This window comes from Labeo rohita, chromosome 8 (assembly GCF_022985175.1).
Source record: "Labeo rohita strain BAU-BD-2019 chromosome 8, IGBB_LRoh.1.0, whole genome shotgun sequence".
In the NCBI taxonomy this organism is placed as follows: domain Eukaryota; kingdom Metazoa; phylum Chordata; class Actinopteri; order Cypriniformes; family Cyprinidae; genus Labeo; species Labeo rohita.
In genome coordinates, this window is record NC_066876.1 from 29,943,179 (window position 1) to 29,964,054 (window position 20,876).

A 20,876-nucleotide genomic window follows, 5' to 3' on the forward strand; every position below is an offset into this window, starting at 1 on the left:
GAGCGTGGGCTTTTTTAATCCTCTACGGTTCTCAGCGCCGCCAATTTGGTGCACTTCTTCAGCGAAATAAAGGTTTGTAAACATTTTATTTCATTTATAACATCTCTACTGTGCTGTAAATTGCATTATTTTATGCAACGCAACATGAGGACAAAATGCCAATCAGCTGCGTCAACAGCATGCAACAACTTTGCATGATGGAAACGCCTTTTGCATAAAAAAATGGATTTAATTCATTATAGTACTGAGTTTAATTTAATTTGATGTTAAAATATGTTCTCTAATGTCAGTACTGTTTGTTTATGGGCATTTTGGAGGCAGTCATGGCATCTTTCAACTACTAGTGAAACGCGAGGCCGCAGTCGGAAGTTCGCAGTTACCCCGACGAACAGCATCCCTTCACCGGCTCAGATTTCGGCGAAACGCAGACACAAGATTTAGCGCTATTTCGGTAAAAAGCGATTACAGAGAAAGATTAATTATACTAAAATTAAAATGCTACTTTTAAATGTTACATTTTTTATGTCTAAAATGCTTGTTAAATGAGTTTACATGTAAGTAATGTTGTAAACTATGCTGTATTCACCCATATAAATTCAATTTGTCTTTTATTTATTTTGTCCATGTGTTCATTTTTTGATTATTGCTGTTGCCTCTAGTAATTCTATGTGGTTTTCAGTTCCAGTCCATTTTAAGACAGCAATATAATCATCTTTAAACAAGTTCACTTGAATAAAATTATCCAGCATATTTGGTAAAAACATTTAACCCAACCAGCTGGGTCAAAATAACCTGTCCAATATTTATCCAGTGCAGAGTTGCCAAATAACCCACCCAAAAGTTTGGTTGTTTTCTTTAGAGTGTAGGTAAGTAGTTTGCTTGCTTTGTTTTTCATTTCAAATGAAATATTACAATATTGTAATTCATCTTCAGGTTCAAGCCTTACAACTCTTCACTAAGAAAATAAATGGGAAATACATTTCCACAACCCAGGCTCCTAAAAAGGCCCTGTTGAGCTTTATCGCAAGATAACTGCTCTGCTGGGTTTGTCTTTCTCACCTGCTGTCATTGTAAAGTGCCTCCTTCTCAACTTGTAGCCTCTGGAAGCTGTAAGAGAAGCATAAAGAGACTTGAATCCTCATTGGCCCTAAAAAAAAAACCCCACACAGCAGTGATAAATAACAGGCAGCATCTCCTGATCAGGGAAAACAGGCCCCGTGTTGACCAGAGGGATGCGGATCAGAGGCAGTCTGTGCTGATACAGCAGTCTACAGCGAGTGCCAGCACAACAAGTTCACGTTCAGACTCATTACACTGACACGGAGACTGCCGCTAGGCCACAGCTGAGTTACCACGGCACACTAAGGGGTGATGTAATCAAACGGACAGTTCTGATTGGCTGAGGGCCATGGTACAGAGAAGGAGGACTCAAGTTAAATGGAGGATTGAAAGTCATTTATCTTGCGCTTGAGGAGGTAATGTGCTCAAATGTAACATCGTCCATTAATACTGTCTTTAACGTTCATTTTTCCATATTTCAGCAGGTTTGGTGTGAAATCACTCCATCACTGCCTTACTCAATTAATCTCTGCAAGTTGTAGTCTTGAGCAGGTTTAAAGGTGCGCTCAGTCATTTTTCCCTAGGAGTCCCTGTCTTTAAGTGAAGTGAATTCTGGATCATAAAGAAAATTTTCATACAATGTTGGGAGAAAAGCATACGTACTTCAACAAGATAGTTCACCCGAAATGAAAATTCAGTTATGATTTAAATCACTCTGGTGTTGTTTTAATGACTTATGACCTTTTTTCTTTTTCAGACCACGAAACGATAAAATGTAAAAAAAAAAAAAAAAAAAAAAAAAAAAAAAAAAAAAGTCCTCAGCCTTAAAGAAAAATATTCAAAAATATAGAACAATCCCGTTCGACTCGATTATCCAAGTGCTCTAAGGCCATACGATAGTGTTGACAAACTGAATCGAACTCAAATTTAAATTATTATTTAGCAAAAGTCCCGACCTTGGCCATTCGCCTTCTGTCCAAGACTGTGTATTACCACAGAAGTTCATTTCAGCTCGCTCAGCAAAAGCCCAAAAGCACACCATTTCAAGAAATCAAGGTTAATCAAAATGCTACACACAGCTTCTAGAAAATTAGACACACACTTCTCAGAGGTGAATATCTTTGTTGCTTTCTTCAGCTGTGCACACCAGAGCAATGGCCAAGGTCAGTATTGTTGCTAAATTACAATTGAAACCAAAAATATAATTTTGTGTGTGATATAATCATAGTGTATAAATATAATCATAGTGTGTGATTCAGTTTTGTGTGTGTTTGAGCCTGTTTACAAACCTGTTGTCCAACAAACATATTTACTGACATGCTTTTTCTCCAAATTACCTTCATAACATAGTCAAGTGTTTGAAATAACCTTTTGCGATCAGACGTGGCTTCATATCACAGAATAAGGCAGAATTCATACTATTTTATAGTATTATAAAGGCTATGTCGATTAGCATTGCATTATAATTATAAATATACTTTATACTTATAAAAATACCCATGATTGCTTGAAGAACACAGATAAACCATATATTGTAGCAATCGTATGTTTATTGTCTTCAAGTTTCCTCGGTTAAAATTCCTCTATCTGCGTTTTACTCAGCTAAAGCGATAACTGGATTAGAGATTCCTGAAGCATCGTCAGTACTATTACTTGTACTATAAAGCATATGTGGAGTGTCTGCAGCTTCCGAATGAGAAAGAGCTTTATTGCCAAGTGTGTTTCACACACAAGGAACTCGTCTTAATGTTAGGAGCTTCCAGTACAGAAAGTACAAATAATTTAATTCACATTCCAGTGAATTAAACAGTCATTGCATTACGTGTGTTCTCCGCAATGCCCACAACACCCTATTTTGGGTAAAAATAGGAAAGATAATACTTTTCTCTAAAGAAACAGGATTTCCCTGAATTATCGTCATTGATATCGTTATAGCAGTAAATGCCAGAAATTATCGTGATAAATTTTTAAGCCCATATCGCCCATACCTACTCTAGAACACTTGGAAAATATGGCAAAAAATAAGTCGAGTGGGACCACTCTGTGATACATGTGCTTCTTTTTCTGCTTGAAGCTGGTTGCTATTCATTAACATTATATGGATGGGAGCAAAGATGTGTTTAAATTTCTAATTTCGTAGTCTGAAAAAGAAAGGAGGTCATATGGCATTACAACAACACCAGGGTGAGTAAATAATTACTTAATTCCCAATTTAATTTAACTACCCCAGTAATTTTAAAGTTTTGAACATATACCGTTGAAGTCAAAAGTTTGCATACACCTTGCAGAATCTGCAAAATGTTAATATATTTCACATAAAAGACAGAGAAATAATAGAGAAAATAATAACTGAATTTAGAAAAATGACCCCGTTCAAAAGTTCACATACACTTGATGTTTCATACTGTGTTGTTACCTGAATGATCCACAGCCGTTTTTTTTTTATAGCTGTTCACAAGTTTATAGTTGTCCTGAACAGTCAAAACTTCCTGCTGTTCTTCAGAAAAATCCTTCAGGTCTCAAAAAATCTCTTTGTTTTTTTCAGCATTGTGTACTTGAACCCTTTCCAACAATGACTGTATGATTTTGAGATCCTCTTTTTATACACAGAGGACAACTGAGGGACTCATATGCAACTATTACAGAAGGTTCAAATGTTCACTGATGCTTCAGAAGGAAACACAATGCATTAAGAGCCGGGGGTGAAAACTTTTGAACAGAATGAAGATGTGTACATTTTTCTTATTTTGCATAAAGATAATCTTTTTTTATTTAGTACTGCCCTTCAAAAGCTACAGAAGATACCTACATGTTTCCAAGAAGACAAAATAAGTTAAATTTACCCTGATATTCCCCCGGGTGCTGTGGATCATTCAGATAACAACACAGTATTAAGAAACTTTTGAACGGGTATTTTTTTTCTCTTGTGGACTATATGTAAATGCCTTTTATGTGAAATATCATATTCAGGTCAGTACTAAATAAAAAATATAACGTGCATTTTGTATGATGCCTCTTATTTTGGTAAAATAAATAACATTTTGCAGATTATGTAAACTTTTGACTTCAACTGTACTATGAAAAAATAAAGCATAAAAGCAACTTACCTGTCTTGTTTTTTCTTCAACTTATCGGACAACTAATAAATGAAAAAAATAAAACAACACATTATCACTGGCATTTTTATCTTTGAGTACACATGCTATCTGAAACAAATGCATGATACTTACTTTAGCATTTTCTTCTTGTAGTTTTGTGATTTCTGCCTGCTTGGACATCTGAAAATGAAAATAAATACATTACAACAAGAAAAGCGTTTTGTGTGGGGACTAAAATATAGCAATTAAGAACACAAAAATGTATGATGAAATTAAAAAGTTATTTTTAATAAGCGGCTTTCTTAAATGTTCCATTCTAAAATGATCTATTCACTCTAGAAAACATTTAAAATATTAAAAACTGCAAAATGCCAGTTTCATCATAGATATGAAAGTATTCTCTAGAGCAAGGTGAGAATGAAGGTGTCCAAAATTAGCACCCATGGCGAGGGTAAAAAAAAACACGCTCATCAGCAAAATGAATCCTAGCATTTTGTCCTTTTGTGTGTTTCCTGCTGTCCTGGGTATTCAGAGGGCAAAAATGATGTTTTTACCTCTAGTGTCTGGAGTTGTTCCCTCAGTAAGCATTTCTCCTCCATTTCCATTTGAAGCTTTAATGCCACCTCTGAAACCCAGCGTTTACAGACATTAATGCACACGACCGCTAAAATATCATGAGTTTAAGAAGTATTTAACTGATGCTCAGTCAAAGTCAAACCATTGTGCTGCTATGTGAAGATCCACAACACAACCTTCCCTGTTCTACTCAGTTAACTCTTCAGTGAGTTTGATAAGGTCACAACTTTAAAAGGAAGCCGTCAGAAAGATGTACTCACCACACAGTTCATTATCTCGCTGTTCCGGTTTGACACTTTGCACTTCGGCCTAGAGAAAGCAGGAGACAAAAAAAAAATTATATATATAAATGAAATAAACGAAATGAAGACAATGAAATAAAACTTTAAGGGTTTTAACAGCAGTTTCTACAAAGCAGCTCCACAAATAAAACCCCAGTAAATACAGAAATCAGTGGATGTTGAAGGGAACCACTTTATGACCCTATTTATGTCTTTAATAAATGTTCCTGCACTTGTTGTGAATAATTGACCAGTGCAAGTTGTTCTAAAGAAAATATAGTTTCTTAATCTGTCATCAAACTTTCCCCACCTCTTTAGAATGCCGTGCCAAGTTAAAAAAATAAATAAATAATAAAAAAAAAAAGTTTAACTTGTTTTAAGTGTTTATTTTATTATTATTATTATTTCACTGCCCTGATCCCATGATTTTCCTTTGAAATGTAAAAACACTTTCTGTGCAAACTGTCACTTAAACAACTTTTCTGCTGATTTAAGGCAAGTACATCAGGCTGGGAAATAAAATAATATTAACCACTAACATCATAACCTACTTTTCATCATCCAGTCATGAAGGATAAAATCAAGTCCCATTCTACATTATTTCCCGCTGGATATTCTGTTTCAATTTCAAGAAATTGCACCATATTATGGCATTGGGAATGTTTCAAAAAAAAAAAAAGTGACAAACTATATAAAGAATAACCAATTAGCTGCAGTCCTCATTTTATCTGTAGTCATCGGTAGTCAAACACTAAACTCCACTTCATTGTCCTTATATTCCCTTTACAGAAAAAGCTGATGGTGGTGTCTCTGCTGTGTCTGGCCACAGTTCACCCAGCATCTGTAGGCCCTGCATTAAACATGACCTCTGAGAACTCCAGCCAACTCCTCCTGATAAAGAGTGCACCACTGCGTAGCTGAATAATTAATTTACTCTGAAACTCTACTGTTAGGATACTCTGACTGGGTAAACTAACTTGTTTACTTGGACAGAAACTGTATTTTTAGAAAGTTTGTTAAGAATAGCCAGCAGTTCCAAACATGGAAACATATCACACTCAATACTAGTATAAATGGCTTCATCGATTGTCATTTGAGAATTCTGGTTTTCCTGCACATGGTGTTATTACCCCAGCATACATTTCATTGTACTGGTTCTTTCAGTCTAAACCTCCACTGTATGGTACAGCATCCCAACCCTGGTGGGACTGAAACCCATTATCTGTTACCTGATCAACCTGATCATTTCCCAGGGCAGAAAGTTCATCACTGTGACCGCTGGCATCTGACTGGACACCATTAGTGCCGGCCAATCCATCAATGAGCGCTGCTTTTCCATCATTGACATCTGCACAATCTTGAAAAGCTGTATAGATGCACACAAAATACTATAATCAGGCCCAGTTCTTAAAGGGACAGTTCACCCAAAAATGAAAATTCTGCTATGATTTACTCACCCTCAAAGGAGAAGTTCACTTCTAAAACAAAAATGTACAGATAATTTACTCAGCCCCTCGTCATCCAAGATGTTCATGTCGTTCTTTCTTAAATCGTAAAGATATTATGTTTTTTGAGGCAAACATTTTAGGATTTTTCTCCGTATAGTGGACTTCAATGATTCCAAAATGCAGTTTAAAATACGACTTCAAACGATCCCAAATGTGGTTGTAAACGATCCCAACCGAGGAAGAAGGGTCTTATCTAGCAAAACGATCGGTTATTTTCATTTAAAAAAAATACAATTTAAATACTTTTTAATCTCAAATGCTCATCTTGTCTTGCTCTCCCTGAACTCTGTGTATTCTGTCTCAAGACAGTTAGGGTAAGTCGAAAAACTCTGATCGTGTTTTCTCCCTCAACTTCTCCTTTAAGGGGCTTCCTTAAACGATCCCTTAAAAAGAAGGATCTCATCTAGCAAAACGATCGGTTATTTTCTAAAAAATATTTACAATTTTTTAACCTCAAATGCACGTCTTGTCTAGCTCTGCGTAACCTTTGTGCATTCCGGTTCATGACAGTTAGGGTATGTCGAAAAACTCCAATCTCATTTTCTCCTCCAATTTCAAAATCGCTCTATATTGCTGCACCCAGTGTTTACAAAGTGAACACGCAAGGAGGGTCAAACACCCTTTACAAAAAAAGCAGACAAAACAGCATTGTAGGATGATTTTGAAGCTGGAGGAGAAAATGAGATGGAAGTGTTTCAACATACCCTAACTGTCGTGAACCAAAATGCAGAGTTCACGCAGAGCTAGACAAGATGAGCATTTAAGGTGAAAAAGTATATAAATCTGCAATATTTTTTTTTTTTTTAGAGAAAATAACAGTTGTTTCACTATATAAGACCCTTCTTCATCAGCTAAGATCGTTTAGAGCCATTTGTAGCTGCATTTAAACTGCATTCTGGAAGTTCGAACTCGCAGGCACCATAGAAGTCCACTATATGGAGAACATTCCTGAAAATTTCTTTACGACTGAAGAATGAAAGACACGAACATCTTGGATGACAAGGGGGGTGAGTAAATTATCTGTAAATTTTGGTTCTGGAAATGAACTTCTCCTTCAAGCCATCCATGGCTTTCTTATTTCAGATGAATATTAATAGAATTATATTAAAAATGTCCTGGCTCTTCCAAGCTTAATAATGGCAGTAAATGGCTGTTGAGTTTTTAAAGTCCAGTAAAGTGCGTCCATCCATCATAAAAGTGCTACACATGGTTCCGGGGGGTTAATAAAGCACTTCTGCAGCTAACCGATGGATTTGTGTGAGGAAAATACGAATGTCATAAGACGCAGGCAAATGTGTAAGTGCAGTGGAGTGAGCAAAACAAAACACCAGTCACAAATTAGAAGCCAAGCGATTCATCGCAATGAATCGCATACAAAATAAAAGTTTGAGTTTGCCAATGTGTGTGTACTGTGTGTAATTATTATGTATATATAAATACACACAAATTACTGTATATATTTAAGAGAAATATGTTATGTACCAATTTTTTTAATTTATATATGATATAAATTATACAAAAATTATAATAAATACATATACTTGTAAATATTTCTTATATTATATATAAATATATACATGAAAGTGTTCGTATTTATATATACATAATAATTACGCATAGTACACACACATATATTAGGCAAACTCAAACTTTTATTTTGTATGCGATTAATCGTTTGACAGCCCTAATTTCTCACTGGAGCCTACATAACGTCTTCGTCCTCATCATCAGATAGAGATGATGGTTTATAAAATGTTAAATATGGATAGTTCTACTGCACAAATGCATCAATTAGCTTCAGAAAGCCTTTATTAACCTTCCAGAGTTGTGTGGAGAACTTTTTATGATGGATGGATGCACATTATTGGACTTCAAAATCTCAACAGCCATTCACTGCCATTATAAATCTTAGAAGAGGCAGTACATTTAATATAACATTGATTGTATTCGTCTGAATTAAGAAAGTTACATACACCTATGATGAACTGAGGATGAGCAAATCATGGGGTAATTTTCATTTTTGGGTGAACTATTCCTTTAAATCTTATCCTAAATTGTTTATGAGGAAAAATAGAAGAGGACTGTATGCATGAGTTCCTCTCACCTTTCAATTTCTTCTGCAGGGCAGAGTTTTCAGCCTGTAGACGCAGGACCTCAGCATTCTCTGGACCAGAGGTGGGGTTGGAGATGGGTCCTTCCAACCCCTGACCCTCCCTCAGTCTCCGATTCTCTAATTCTAACTGCTCAATCTGGGAACATAACTGCACCAACACACAACAACCCATCAGAAAATGAAAAAAAAAAAACAACATGTAAAAATGGCATAAAGATGACTGTCATCTGTGATGTGCTACTTTTGAAAAAATACAAAAATGTTTAAAGAAATTAATACTTTTATTTACCAAGAATGCATTAAATCAATCAAACAGAATGGGTTCACATGCTTATAGTCATGACAGGGGTTAAATATTGTATTTGTGCTCAGCACCTTGGACAGCTCTTGCATGAGGGTGCTGTTCTGTAGTCTGAAGTCATCTTCCTGACTATGTAACTTGCCCTGAAGCATTTTATTCTCACTGAGTAAGGCATCTACCTCCTGAAAATGAGAGAATAATACAGCACGGTTACCAGACAGACATTTTCCCAAACCACTCAAGATCTTATATCACATTTGCATTCATAGCAAAAAAAAATAAATAAATACAAAAATAAATAAATAAATAAAAAAAACAAATAATGATATTATAAGAAATCTCACCTGTGCTTTCTTGCTCTTGTTCAAAGCCTGAGGATGAAAACGAAAAAGAAAACATTACCTAAAATTAACTGTTAACTAAAATAGTTCCTAAAACACCACCAAGAGATTTTGTTTCTTCACCATCCTCTGCAGTGAATGGGTGCCGTCCGAGTGAGAGTCCAAACAGCTGATAAAAACATCACAGTAGTCCACAAGTAATCAACATGACTCTGATCTGCTTACTCCTCACATTAAAATCCACTGTTTTCACTTGTAGATGGTGCTTGACCTGTGCATATTTATCTCCTGATTCAGACAGAGAAAGCAATATTACGGCTAGAGCACTTGTAGCAACGGTTTAAAGTTAAAAACATCTTAATGATGGATTTGTTTCTTACAAACACACAGCTTTTCACTTCACAAGAAGTTAATTGAAGGATTTGAGTTGTGTGGATTACTTTTGGATTATTGTTATGTTTTTATCAGCCGTTTGGACTCATTCTGACTGCACACATTCTCTGCAGAGGATCCACTGGTGAGCAAATGATGTAATGATAAATCTCTCCAAATCGAACAACAAACAAACAACTCATCTGCATCCTAGATGGCCTGTAGGTGAATACATTTTCAGCAAAAGTTCATTTTTGGTTAAACTATTCCTTTAAAGATGAAGTATGCAAAACTAGCATGACCAAACTGAACTGCAAAAATGAACATGTATACACCACTTTTGCAAACAGCTTCAATTTCACAATTCATACAGACTTATCACTCATGTTTGGCAATGCTGAGTCACAGACACAATGCATCGTGTTACATTTTGATCATTACGTTTACAGCACTTACAACATGACTAGTGCAATACTAGTTAATTTGTGTTGCAACGCATACAAACTGTACAGAAAAAGATACACTAGGGAGGGAAAAAAAACTGGAACAGACCAGAACAGTCAATTACTTCCAGCCCATTAAAACAGAAGGCAACAAAACAGCACACAAAGCAAATTCACAAGGCCTGCAGTAAAGCTTGACCTCTATCTCATGGCAATGACCTGCTGAAAAACCAAGGAGAGCCACTACCTTCTGTGCTTTGACATAGTCTTTTTCTAGGTTCGAGGTCTTCTGACGGACACTGTTGAGCTCTGTAACAGAGAAATAAATAAAGTTACTAGAATCAAGCTAAACTCACTTTAATCAAAGATACACAAATTCATGCATTTATCACTTTTGACAGACAGCCACACAAGCAGAAACTGCTAATGCATTTTGTTTATAATTAGCAGGACTGTATAATATACTATAAACAAGTCAACATAATAGTCTGCATACTTGAAATAAGAGTTTTCTCAGTAAGTTCACTGATAACCAGGGTAGGACTGCCAAGTCATGCGTCATGTCTTAAGTCATGTCTTAAGATACTGTGTTGCTTAATACAACATCTACCTTTACTAACCAATAAGGAGATTACAAAATTGTGAACAAGAAGTAGCCTATAGCTGAAAAGTTTTAAGTATTATTATTATTATTTTAATTATATTATCATCATCATCATCATCATCATCAATATTTAAAACAGTTTAGTACATTTTTTTTTCAGGATTCTTTTCAGGGTCCAAAGATCAGCATTTATCTGAAATAAAAAAGCTTTTGTAACATTATACACTATACCATTCAAAAGAAAAAAAAATTTGTTTTGTTTTGGGAAAGAAATGATAGAAATTAATGCTTTTATTTAACAAGGATGCTTTAAATTGATCAAAAGTGATTATAAAGACATTTATAATGTTACAAAAGATTTCTATTTCAGATTAACACTGTTCTTCTGAACTTTCTATTAATCAAACAAACCTGAAAAAATTCTATTCAGCTGTTTTTAACATATCAGAACAGCAAATCAGAATATTAGAATGATTTCTGAAGGATCATGTGACTGGAATAATGATGCTAAAAATTCAGCTTTGAAATCACAGAAATAAATTACAATAATAAATAATAAAGTTCACTGATCACATGGTCACATGACGTGCAATTAAATAAATATTAGAATTTTTTTTTTTTTAAGTTTTGTTTTGAAATCACGTGTTTTCATTTTACACACTTTAGGATTGGGGTGTATGAGCAAAACATGAACTCACTGATGTATTTTAAGCTTCTGTAAATATTTAGCTTCATACAATAGGTCACATTTTCACACCAAGTTCAATATTTAACTTCATACATGCCCAATGATGCTTGAACTAGACTAAGATCTGATTACACACAACTAGTGCAACCGGCCCCAGGCCCTCAGACAACTCGGTTTTGACTGACAGAATTAGAACATCTATCTTTATATATCTCCCCCCAATGCGTGTTCAATTATTAAACCATTTAATAAATTTGATTGTGCTCTCAGCTACCGATAAGAGGATTACTCTTACAATTTTTTGACATAATTTAATCTACACAATTCAAAAGATTCTATATCCAAAATGTAACGTTCAGTGGAAAAGGTGAAATAAGACATCCGATTTCTAAACAAAAGATCACAGTCTGCCATGTTGATGATGCAAACAAGTTGGCCAGTGTTTTGAATAAGTAAAGGTTTAGGTTTACATTCTTCACTCACCCGCTGTATTTTTCCGCAGCTCATCAGATAGTTGGTAGTTCTGGGTTCTCAGCTCCAAGAGCTGAGCCTGTTGAAACACATTTAAAAAGAAATTAATAAAGCAAAATATAGTATATGAGGTATATTTGAGGTAACAAGATATTTAACATACATATTGATTATTGTAAATGACCACCTAAACAACACATAAAAGCATCATACAGTCTCTTTTTTCGTTTATGTGTTAAAACATAAATATACAATGCATTAAGAGTTTATTTACGTCATGGAAACATTTAATTAAAGAGTCTAGTTGCTATGAAACTAAATATTAAATGTTTCTGGAGTTGTAAACAAGATGATGCTAGAGCAAAACAACAGCGATATGATATTTAAAAAGCCTAACATTTATTCAAAACACGTCTGAAGAGCTAATAAAAATATTGGACAAACCATTTAGTTGTGTATAAAAGCAATAACATCAGCTGTTTGGTGTGCTAACGGTGCTAATGCCCAGTAATTATAGGTTAGCGTGCTAACAGGCTAAACACATCTTTATTATACGTCACAAACGCGTCAAAAACGACTATATTAAATGTCAATTCAACACACAGTCATTTTGTTAGCTAAACGATTACACACACTAAATACAAATATCGTATTTGTCTTTTAAAATAATTTGTCGGTCTCATAACGGTTAGCTTGCAGGCTAACGGCTTTAGCTAGCAGAGCCCTATTCCCATCAGACGGACATCAACTTTAACCACTAAACAGATCCGTTTGCACACATTCCCACCCGAAATCACTTCTAAACTTGTTAGTGATCTCGTATGTGCTTTACAGCTTACAATCCAAGCCCAAAGAAAGAGATTTGTACCTGCATACGGTGGAACTCCTCTTCTGACAGTGCTTGCGCCATCTTCACTACAGCAAAACACTGCTGGACAGAATAGAAACTGTCTCTATCTGCTATTACTGTGTTTACTGTCAGCCTTGTATTAACAAATTAACAGTCATTCTGATAAAATGACGATTACAGATGTAGCTGTCCGATGTCGCCCATTTAAGCGCTTTGGCTTGCTGACAGAAACCCCACCATGAGTAATATCTGCACCTGTCCTGTAGATGCCGCAATAACACAATATATCCACTACTGTAGTTGTTTTGACAGATGACATGGGCTGTGGCTCAAAAACCGAGTGAGCTGACTACTTAGACGGCACCTGTGGGTTCCTATGCTCATTTGTCAAAAAATTTGTAGTATAGCATTCACTTATATTTGTGAATTGAGCCTACAGGAATGATTTTATGCTTTTTTGTCACCAAGAACAATCCACAGTGACAAAAATAACGATTAATATCACATATGTATTACTAGCAGTAGACATTTGTCTAGTGCTCAAACGTGACCTAGTTTTATTAAAAAAAAAATAAAGATCTAAAATCCCAAACAACTTTTTAACATTTTGTGTGACAGACATTTTTATTCTTGAAAAGGATGAAGAAAATCATAAACAAATTATTAAAGCTGTAGGAACAGAAAAAAGGAACACATGATACTCTGATAAGGTTTATAAGTCAATGAACTTCACTGTATCTGTAGAATAAACATCAGTAACTCTGGAAACATCTGACTGTCACATGAGTTAGCCATTTTTACAAATAGCTACCAGTCAGTACTTCTGTGATTTGATTTAAAGTGGCATGCATGAAAATTTTATAAGCAGGTATATATAAACAAAACAAGCATAGCAACATATAAAAAGTACTAATGAAAACTGTTCTATATTTCTATTTAAAATAAATGCTTTCCACTGTATATACATAGCACAAGTTTTTCAACACTGATAATAAAAAATGTTTCTTGAGCAGTTAATCAGCATGTTACAATGATTTCTAAAGGACCATATGACATTGAAGACTCACAAATAAATTAAATATTAAAATATATTAACATAGAAAACATCTATTTTAAATTGTAATAATATTTCACACTATTACTGTTTTTACTGTATTTCTGATCAAATAAATGCAGCCTTGGTGAGACTTTTTATTTAAAAGCCTGACATCACAAATTATGCTATTAGCAGAACAATGTGTGAAAAGCTGAACTGAAAAATTAACATGAATTTGAGAACTTCATCTGCATTAACGAAACACGCCACCTACGAACTCACGCAAACAGTGCATACATTATTTTTAATGCAGCCACATTTCCCATTTCACTCAAACACACTGAATTTATCATTAAACATGGCAGTAAAACAGCATCTTATGTGTTGGGTGGTAGGCTACCCAAAATTACAAGAGAGACAGAAGGCCAGTGTCTGATGTGCTCAATCTATCTGATCTCCCTCTGTCTGTGGAGCTCCCGGTAGTGGAGTATTTTAGGAGGTGACAAATAAAGAGACGCTCCTCTTCCTTTTTGATCCATCTCAATAGTTTAGTGAGTTCACTAATAGCTGATTTCTTAGTGACAAGTGGAGTGAAGCAGGCGTACATCTCAAACTTGCTAGTGACCTACAGAACAAGAGAGAAAATTTAGGACACACTATCATTAAAAGATGTTTTTGAAAGTCTCTTATGCTTACCAAGGCTGCATTTACAGTTAAGGTCAAAAGTCTACATACATCTTGCAGAATCTGCAAAATGTTATCTGTTTTACCAAAAGAGGAAGGATCATACAAAATGCATGTTATTTTTTATTTAGTACTGCCCACAGCTGTGTTTTCTGTTTTGTGATAGTTGTTGACGAGTCCCTTGTTTGTCCTGAACAGTTAAACTGCCCGCTCTAGTCCAACAAATTCTTTGGTTTTTCAGCATTTTGTGTATTTGAACCCTTTTTGGGTTTTGACATCCATCTTTTCACACTGAGGACTACTGAGGGACTATTACAGAAGGTTCGAACACTCACTGATGCTTCAGAAGGAAACATGATGCATTAAGAGCCGGAGAGTGAAAACTTTTGGAATTTAAAGATCAGGGTACATTTAACTTATTTGTCTTTTGGGAAACACATAGATATCTTCTTTAGCTTCTGAAGGGCAGTACTAAATGAAAAAAAAAATATGATATTTAGGCAAAATAAGAAAAATGTACACATCTAGATTCTGTTCAAAAGTTTTCACACCCCAGTGCTTAATGCATCTTTTTTCCTTCTGGAGCATCATTGAGCATTTGAATCTTCTGTAATAGTTGCATACAAGTCCCTCAGTTGTCCTCAGTGTGAAAAGATGGATCCCAAAATCATACAGTCATTATTGGAAAGGGTTCAAAGTAACATGCATTTTATATGATCCCTCTTATTTCAGTATAATGATTAACATTTGGCAGATTCTGCAAGGTGTGTGTAAACCTTTGACCTCAACTGTATATAATCAAAAATAAACCCAGAACATCCTGAACTACTGAAGTACTGAACTACTATCTTGATTCTTTTAAAAACATACCCAGGCCAGCAGAGTTTCTTTGCCTGCAGAATGGTAGATGAGTTTAAGCGGCCGTGAGGTACTGTGGATACGATTGTGCATGTTGCGATACAGATCCAGCAGGCGTATCCTCTCTTCCTGGCTTCTGTATGCCACCTCCATCTCTGGGCTGAACAAAGGCATCATATAGTGTGCTTATAGTGTGTATCATTGATTACAACACAGCCATTATTCACATGTGACTTACATTATTACAGTGGCAGAGATGTGTCTAACATAGACAGACTGTCAATGCAAACCAAATGATGAAAATAAAACTCAGTTTCTGTCAATTTAAGACAGACGCAGTTTAAACCGCAGACTGTTTCCACATATCATGTGGTCTCTGATGCGCCCATCTAATCATTCAGTTGGCCTTATTTGCTTGCATTTTTGCATAAAAGGCACAGTGACAGTGTCCACACAGGGTCTGAAACATTTCAGCCATGTGATTAGGCAAATCAAGTGCTTACTGTTGCAGAATTCATGGCAAAGTGGTCTAATCTTTCACAGAATGTGGAAATCCTGGCTTATAGGCCATCATTTATCAGGATTTGAGAGCCATCTGGTGTTTCTGATGACAAGAAGAACCATTGATTCAGAAAAATGAGTCAAAATGCTCCATTTTCTCATGTTTTAATGATTTTTAAGTGACTCATTTTAGCTTGAAGTCAACTTTAAAGTTCATTCACAACCCATTTTACATTTTCTTTGCCATTTTTGGCATTTCTTTGTAACTAATTTACTAGAATTTTCTAAGTGAAAATTGTTTTTTATACGTTTTTTTTTTTTTTTTAGAATACAACAATGCAAGAATATTTAATGAGGAGAAAATGTAGGACAGGACTTGTTTGTATGATGAAAAGTGGGTGTTTTACATATAAGAACAATGTCAGATTTAAATACTTCCTACTTTTGAAAAGATTTTTGACCAGGAACCTGCTCTCACGGTCATTTTTGCCATAGTCTTTAATTAATTCATGTTAACTGGCATAAAAATACATTTAGAATTAATTATAATTAAACTGCTATTGTAAACATTATATTTACTATCCATGAGGCCTAGGTGTCGTCAACTGAAGAGTAAAATAACTTCAGAGGCATTTTTTGACTTTGGATGATGAATTGTGCACAATAAGACGTGAACATGTATTAGGAAAGTAAACAGGGTCTATTTTAATTTCATACTGACATTATATTAAGCTCTATAAGCTACTCACCTTGTGAACTGAGGAAGCTGGTGGTCTAGCATTTTTGAGGGCTTGTACAGGAAGTGCTTAAGATTAGCTACACCAATATCATCAACACAGTACAACTGAGTGTTTGCCACCCACTGCAAGGCATTCTGGGATGTGAAAGCTTCCTCAATTTTCCTTTTGCACTCTGCCATGGCATAAAACGCTTCTTTATCTGTAGACAGAAGAACGAGGCATACAGTACATTCAGGAGGGTCTAGATACGCCACATAAGCATAAAAGTAGCCGTCGTGATTGAACAGAGGCAGGCAGATGGGAGTCCATATCTCTCCAGCCTGAAAAGCAGAGGAGGCCCTGATCAGGTTAAAGAGGAGATGAAGGTCACTGGGTTTTAGTCTAGCGTCCTCCAAGACTGTCTTCTCCTGAACAATGGAGACAAGTCGGTTATTGGCAATGAGAAATGAGAAGACCAGATTTGGGGTGACGGCTTTCTGTAGGATTTGACTGAGGGCGTCTCTGGAAGAGGATGGCAGAGGCAGGCATTGGACAGCAGACAGCATGAAGCTGGGATCAGAATCCATGGCGTCGAGAAGGCCGTCCAGAACCTTCTCCGAGCCAAACAGCAGACGCCGCAGGTCGAAGTTCTTCCGGCGCTCAAATATGCGGGTTATGCTGGCCTGCGTGAGCATGCTGACTATCTGATGATAAACATGGAGGAGCTCGCTGCGCAGCTGCTGCTCAGATTGGTGAGTGGCAGAGACAGATACAAACACCAGAGGACCCTTCTGCAAAAAGACCACCGTGTGATCATCTGAGGGAAACAGAGGGAAAAAAACAGAGTATTAGCAGTTGTCTGTCATTACTGTGTAAAATGCTTATTAAAAATCTCAAAATGTATAGGTGACGTAAGTGTTTGTGATACATTTAATTTCATGACAATGATATATCTTAATATAGTTAGTTTTATTTTATTTTATTATTGTTATTAACACAGGCGTAGAATTTAGTAGAGACGCTAGGGACATGTCCCTACCAATACTCAGCAACTACTAAATTGTCCCTAGCAATAATTTTGATCAAACTGTTAAATATATGTATGTAACTGTTGTTGTTGTAATTTGAAGAGACATGTTAAAAGGACACACATACATGCACAGTTCAGTTGAATGATAAAGCTTTAACCCTCTTTAACTTTATGTTATGCTGTTTTGTGTTCATCTGCTTCTCCTGTTTGCTCTTTTTACATTGACTATCACTCTATATAGACTAATGCAATCAGATACAATAATAATTTCTCAATTTATTTGTCACCAACTGAACTGCAGTGGTCAAACTAACTAAAATATAGTTAATTAAAATAAAAACTAAATCAAAATCCAAACCTCTCTGATTGATTAAAACTAGTGACTTTCAGTTCAAGTGACTCAAAAGCAAACACCAGATCAAAAGAGCCATTCATTTTTGAATTTCGACATTGAGTTTAAAAAGCAAATATTGTGAAAAAGAGCTTTTCATTTTGTCGCAAAATGATTCACAGTTTCGAAGCGCTCTAATTGGATCACGAATCATTTGATTCAGATCGGGACTTCAAAGTACGTAGCGCAAATAATTTTTAAGAACGTGAATTATTTAATTTGATTTAGACCGGAACTTCGGAAAAGGTTTGTGAATCTTTTGATTCAGATCAGAACTTCGGAGTGGGTTCGCGAATCATGTGATTCAGATTGGGACTTCAGAGTGGGATTGCAAATGATTTGCTTTAGATCTGGATTTCGGAGCGGGTTCACAAATCATTTGATTCTGATCAGGACTTCGGAGCATGTTCGAGAATCATTTGATTTAGATCAGGATTTCGGAGTGGGTTTGTGAATCATTTGATTTGATTTAGATCTAAACTTTGAAGTAGGTTTGACAATCTTTTGATTCAAATCGGGACTTTGGAGTCAGATTGCGAATCATTTGATTTAGATCAGGACTTCGGAGCGGGTTCACCAATCATTTTTATTAAGATCGGGACTTCGAAGCGGGTTTGCAAATCATTCCGTTTCAAATTCCTGATCTAAAATGCTGTTTTTTTTAATTGCTATTCAGATCTGGACTAAGGAGCACAGATTCAGATCGGGACTTATTCGGGTTCGTGAATCATTTGATTTGGAACAGGAAGATCAGGAGCATGAATCGCAAATCCTTAGATCAGAACTCTGCATATTATGAATCATTTGATTCAGATCGGGACTTCGGAGCACGTATCATGAATCATTTGATTTAGATCGGAACTTCTTCGGAGTGAGTTTGCGAATCTTTCGATTCAGATCACAACCTTGAAGCGGGTTCGTGAATCATTTCGTGAATTGAATCTAAAATGATGGCTTGCGAATCATTATTCAGATCAGGATTATGGAGCACTGATCGGGAATCATTTGATTTAGATCAGAATTTTGGAGCAGGTTTGTGAATCTTTTGATTCAGATTGGGACTTGGGAGCACTTATCGGCAATATTTTTTTCTCATTTCTTTTATTAAACAGTACAAAACATCAAAAAAGAAAATGTACACATATGCAAATATTTATAAAAAAAAATTATAAAAATGTATGTTTAGCTAAATTTAAACATATAAACAGATGTATAGAAGCCAATCTTTATTAATCCACGGTTCAAAAGAAATTAAAACTAAGGAAAACTAAGAAATTAAACCAAACTAAGATTTTTATGCCAAGCTAAAGAACCTCTGAAGAACCTTTATTTTTAAAAGACAACTATCAGCCCTTAAAACCTAGATGAAGATGGTGGATCTCACCTGAAAAAATAGACTGAATCATATTGCCTCCAGCTTGGACGAAGGAGACCAGTGCCATCATGACACCCATGGTGGAAGAGAGGGCTTCCTCGTTGCCATAGCGTGAGTAGATAGGCTTACCTGCCTCGCTCAGCACAAACACATGCTTCCTGTGTTGCCTCCAATTCTCTGACATTATATCTTCATTTCTGTAGGACAGACCTGGGACATCTACAGCAGAAACTGCCAAGCAGTCCTTTACCTCTCCATTGAGGTTTGCCTGGGCCAGGCCAGATGGAAAGTTACCAGTCTCCTCTGTTAAGGTGTCCTCAGGTTGAAACTCCCAGCTTCCTCTATTCTCACTCCTGTGCATGTTGTCTCTTTCTCATTTCCCTCAAAGCAAGAATCTTCTGGACTTGGTGTTGTTGTTTTTTTTAGTCTTAAATGGTGCAAACACTTGTTCTATTGATGTCGCACAATGGATCTCTGTGGCTCTCCATTACTCAGTATAGAATCCCAGAGGTATCACATGATGCCTGGGGATCAGAGAGCGGTTAAAACTGTGTAATAGGATGTACATGATGTTTCTTCTCTTGCTGAAAGAATTATTTCTAACTGGTCTGTAGCAGTGCTGAATTAGAGGAGGTTAAAGTGGGACATGAAACTGACTGAATGCTAAAGCAGTGTCAAAATACTGTGCAAAAAAAAAAGAAAGGCCATCCAGGTTTACAATAAGGAGTATTTATGAACCGTCAGATCTGTTGATCATATAGAGCAGTGGTTCTCAATCCTGGTCCTGGGGGTCCACTGCTCCAATACTGCTCATACGTATCTTTACTACCTATTAACTGTAGTTTGTCAAAATATTAAGCTTACTTACTAAGTCATTCTACATATGATTTAGCACCTTCATATGTTTTTTTCATGGTTCAAACAGCATAAACTAGAAGAACAATGTATTAAGTTGTACATTAACTGTGCAATCCATTCTGGTGTTTACATCCGAGTATCGCCAATATGGCTGCACATCCGGGTAGCTGACCAAATTGTGACGTAAGTGCAAACTCTCAATGTATTTTCCCTGCTGAAAAAAACAAAACAAAAATTCATCACAGAAAATTCTAATGGTTTCCACTGAATACCATTAAAAACATTACAAACCATCAACTTTTAACCATTAAAACCAATAAAAAATGATTTTCTGTAGTGTGTTTTGGGAAATATTCCATTAGGATTTATTGGTTTTAACCATAGACTATAAAACAATATGGACGTAGTGTCCGTGACGTCATCCGTAGGTTTCTGAAGAGCATTTTTGAAGCTCTTAGTGGGTGGGAGTTGGCCGTTGTCATCTTGCAATCGCGTCACCGCACGTCACTCCCTGGATAACCGAAAATGGGCAAAGAGGCGGGGCGTGGGTGGAACTGGTTGCTGAAACCACACCCGCCTAGCGCGATGGTGGTGACAGCAGTGGCAATCCGCCTGTCACTCAAGTTGTCACGCCCTAAATTATGCAGAATTTAAGGCTTAATATAATTGAAACGGATAAGTTATAAAAAAAATTCACCCCCCTCACAGTTGACATGAAG

General features: G+C 36.0%; 2 protein-coding genes across 4 annotated transcripts in view; both read right to left on the reverse strand.

Annotated features, from left to right (window-relative positions):
- The window catches only part of gripap1 (GRIP1 associated protein 1), a 66,634-nt gene extending 53,674 nt beyond the window's left edge, over positions 1-12,960 (reverse strand). For all 3 annotated transcript variants that reach the window (XM_051116606.1, XM_051116605.1, XM_051116604.1), the window contains exons 1-12: positions 12,724-12,960; positions 11,868-11,934; positions 10,340-10,401; positions 9,281-9,307; positions 9,011-9,118; positions 8,627-8,783; positions 6,244-6,380; positions 4,994-5,042; positions 4,712-4,782; positions 4,290-4,337; positions 4,167-4,198; positions 1,060-1,107 (exon numbers count right to left, since the gene is read on the reverse strand). In XM_051116606.1, coding sequence (XP_050972563.1) covers positions 1,060-1,107; positions 4,167-4,198; positions 4,290-4,337; positions 4,712-4,782; positions 4,994-5,042; positions 6,244-6,380; positions 8,627-8,783; positions 9,011-9,118; positions 9,281-9,307; positions 10,340-10,401; positions 11,868-11,934; positions 12,724-12,765 — 848 coding nt within the window. In that variant the 5' untranslated portion in view covers positions 12,766-12,960. The remainder of the gene's footprint in view (positions 1-1,059; positions 1,108-4,166; positions 4,199-4,289; positions 4,338-4,711; positions 4,783-4,993; positions 5,043-6,243; positions 6,381-8,626; positions 8,784-9,010; positions 9,119-9,280; positions 9,308-10,339; positions 10,402-11,867; positions 11,935-12,723) is intronic.
- Positions 12,961-13,328: 368 nt separating this feature from the next.
- Positions 13,329-19,790, reverse strand: mon1ba (MON1 secretory trafficking family member Ba). Its single transcript, XM_051117653.1, has 4 exons — positions 19,309-19,790; positions 16,534-17,320; positions 15,296-15,443; positions 13,329-14,366 (listed from the first exon to the last, which is right to left on the reverse strand). Exons 1-4 carry the CDS (start codon positions 19,658-19,660, stop codon positions 14,148-14,150), a joined length of 1,506 nt encoding a protein of 501 aa, XP_050973610.1. The 5' UTR covers positions 19,661-19,790; the 3' UTR covers positions 13,329-14,147.
- Positions 19,791-20,876: the final 1,086 nt, after the last annotated feature.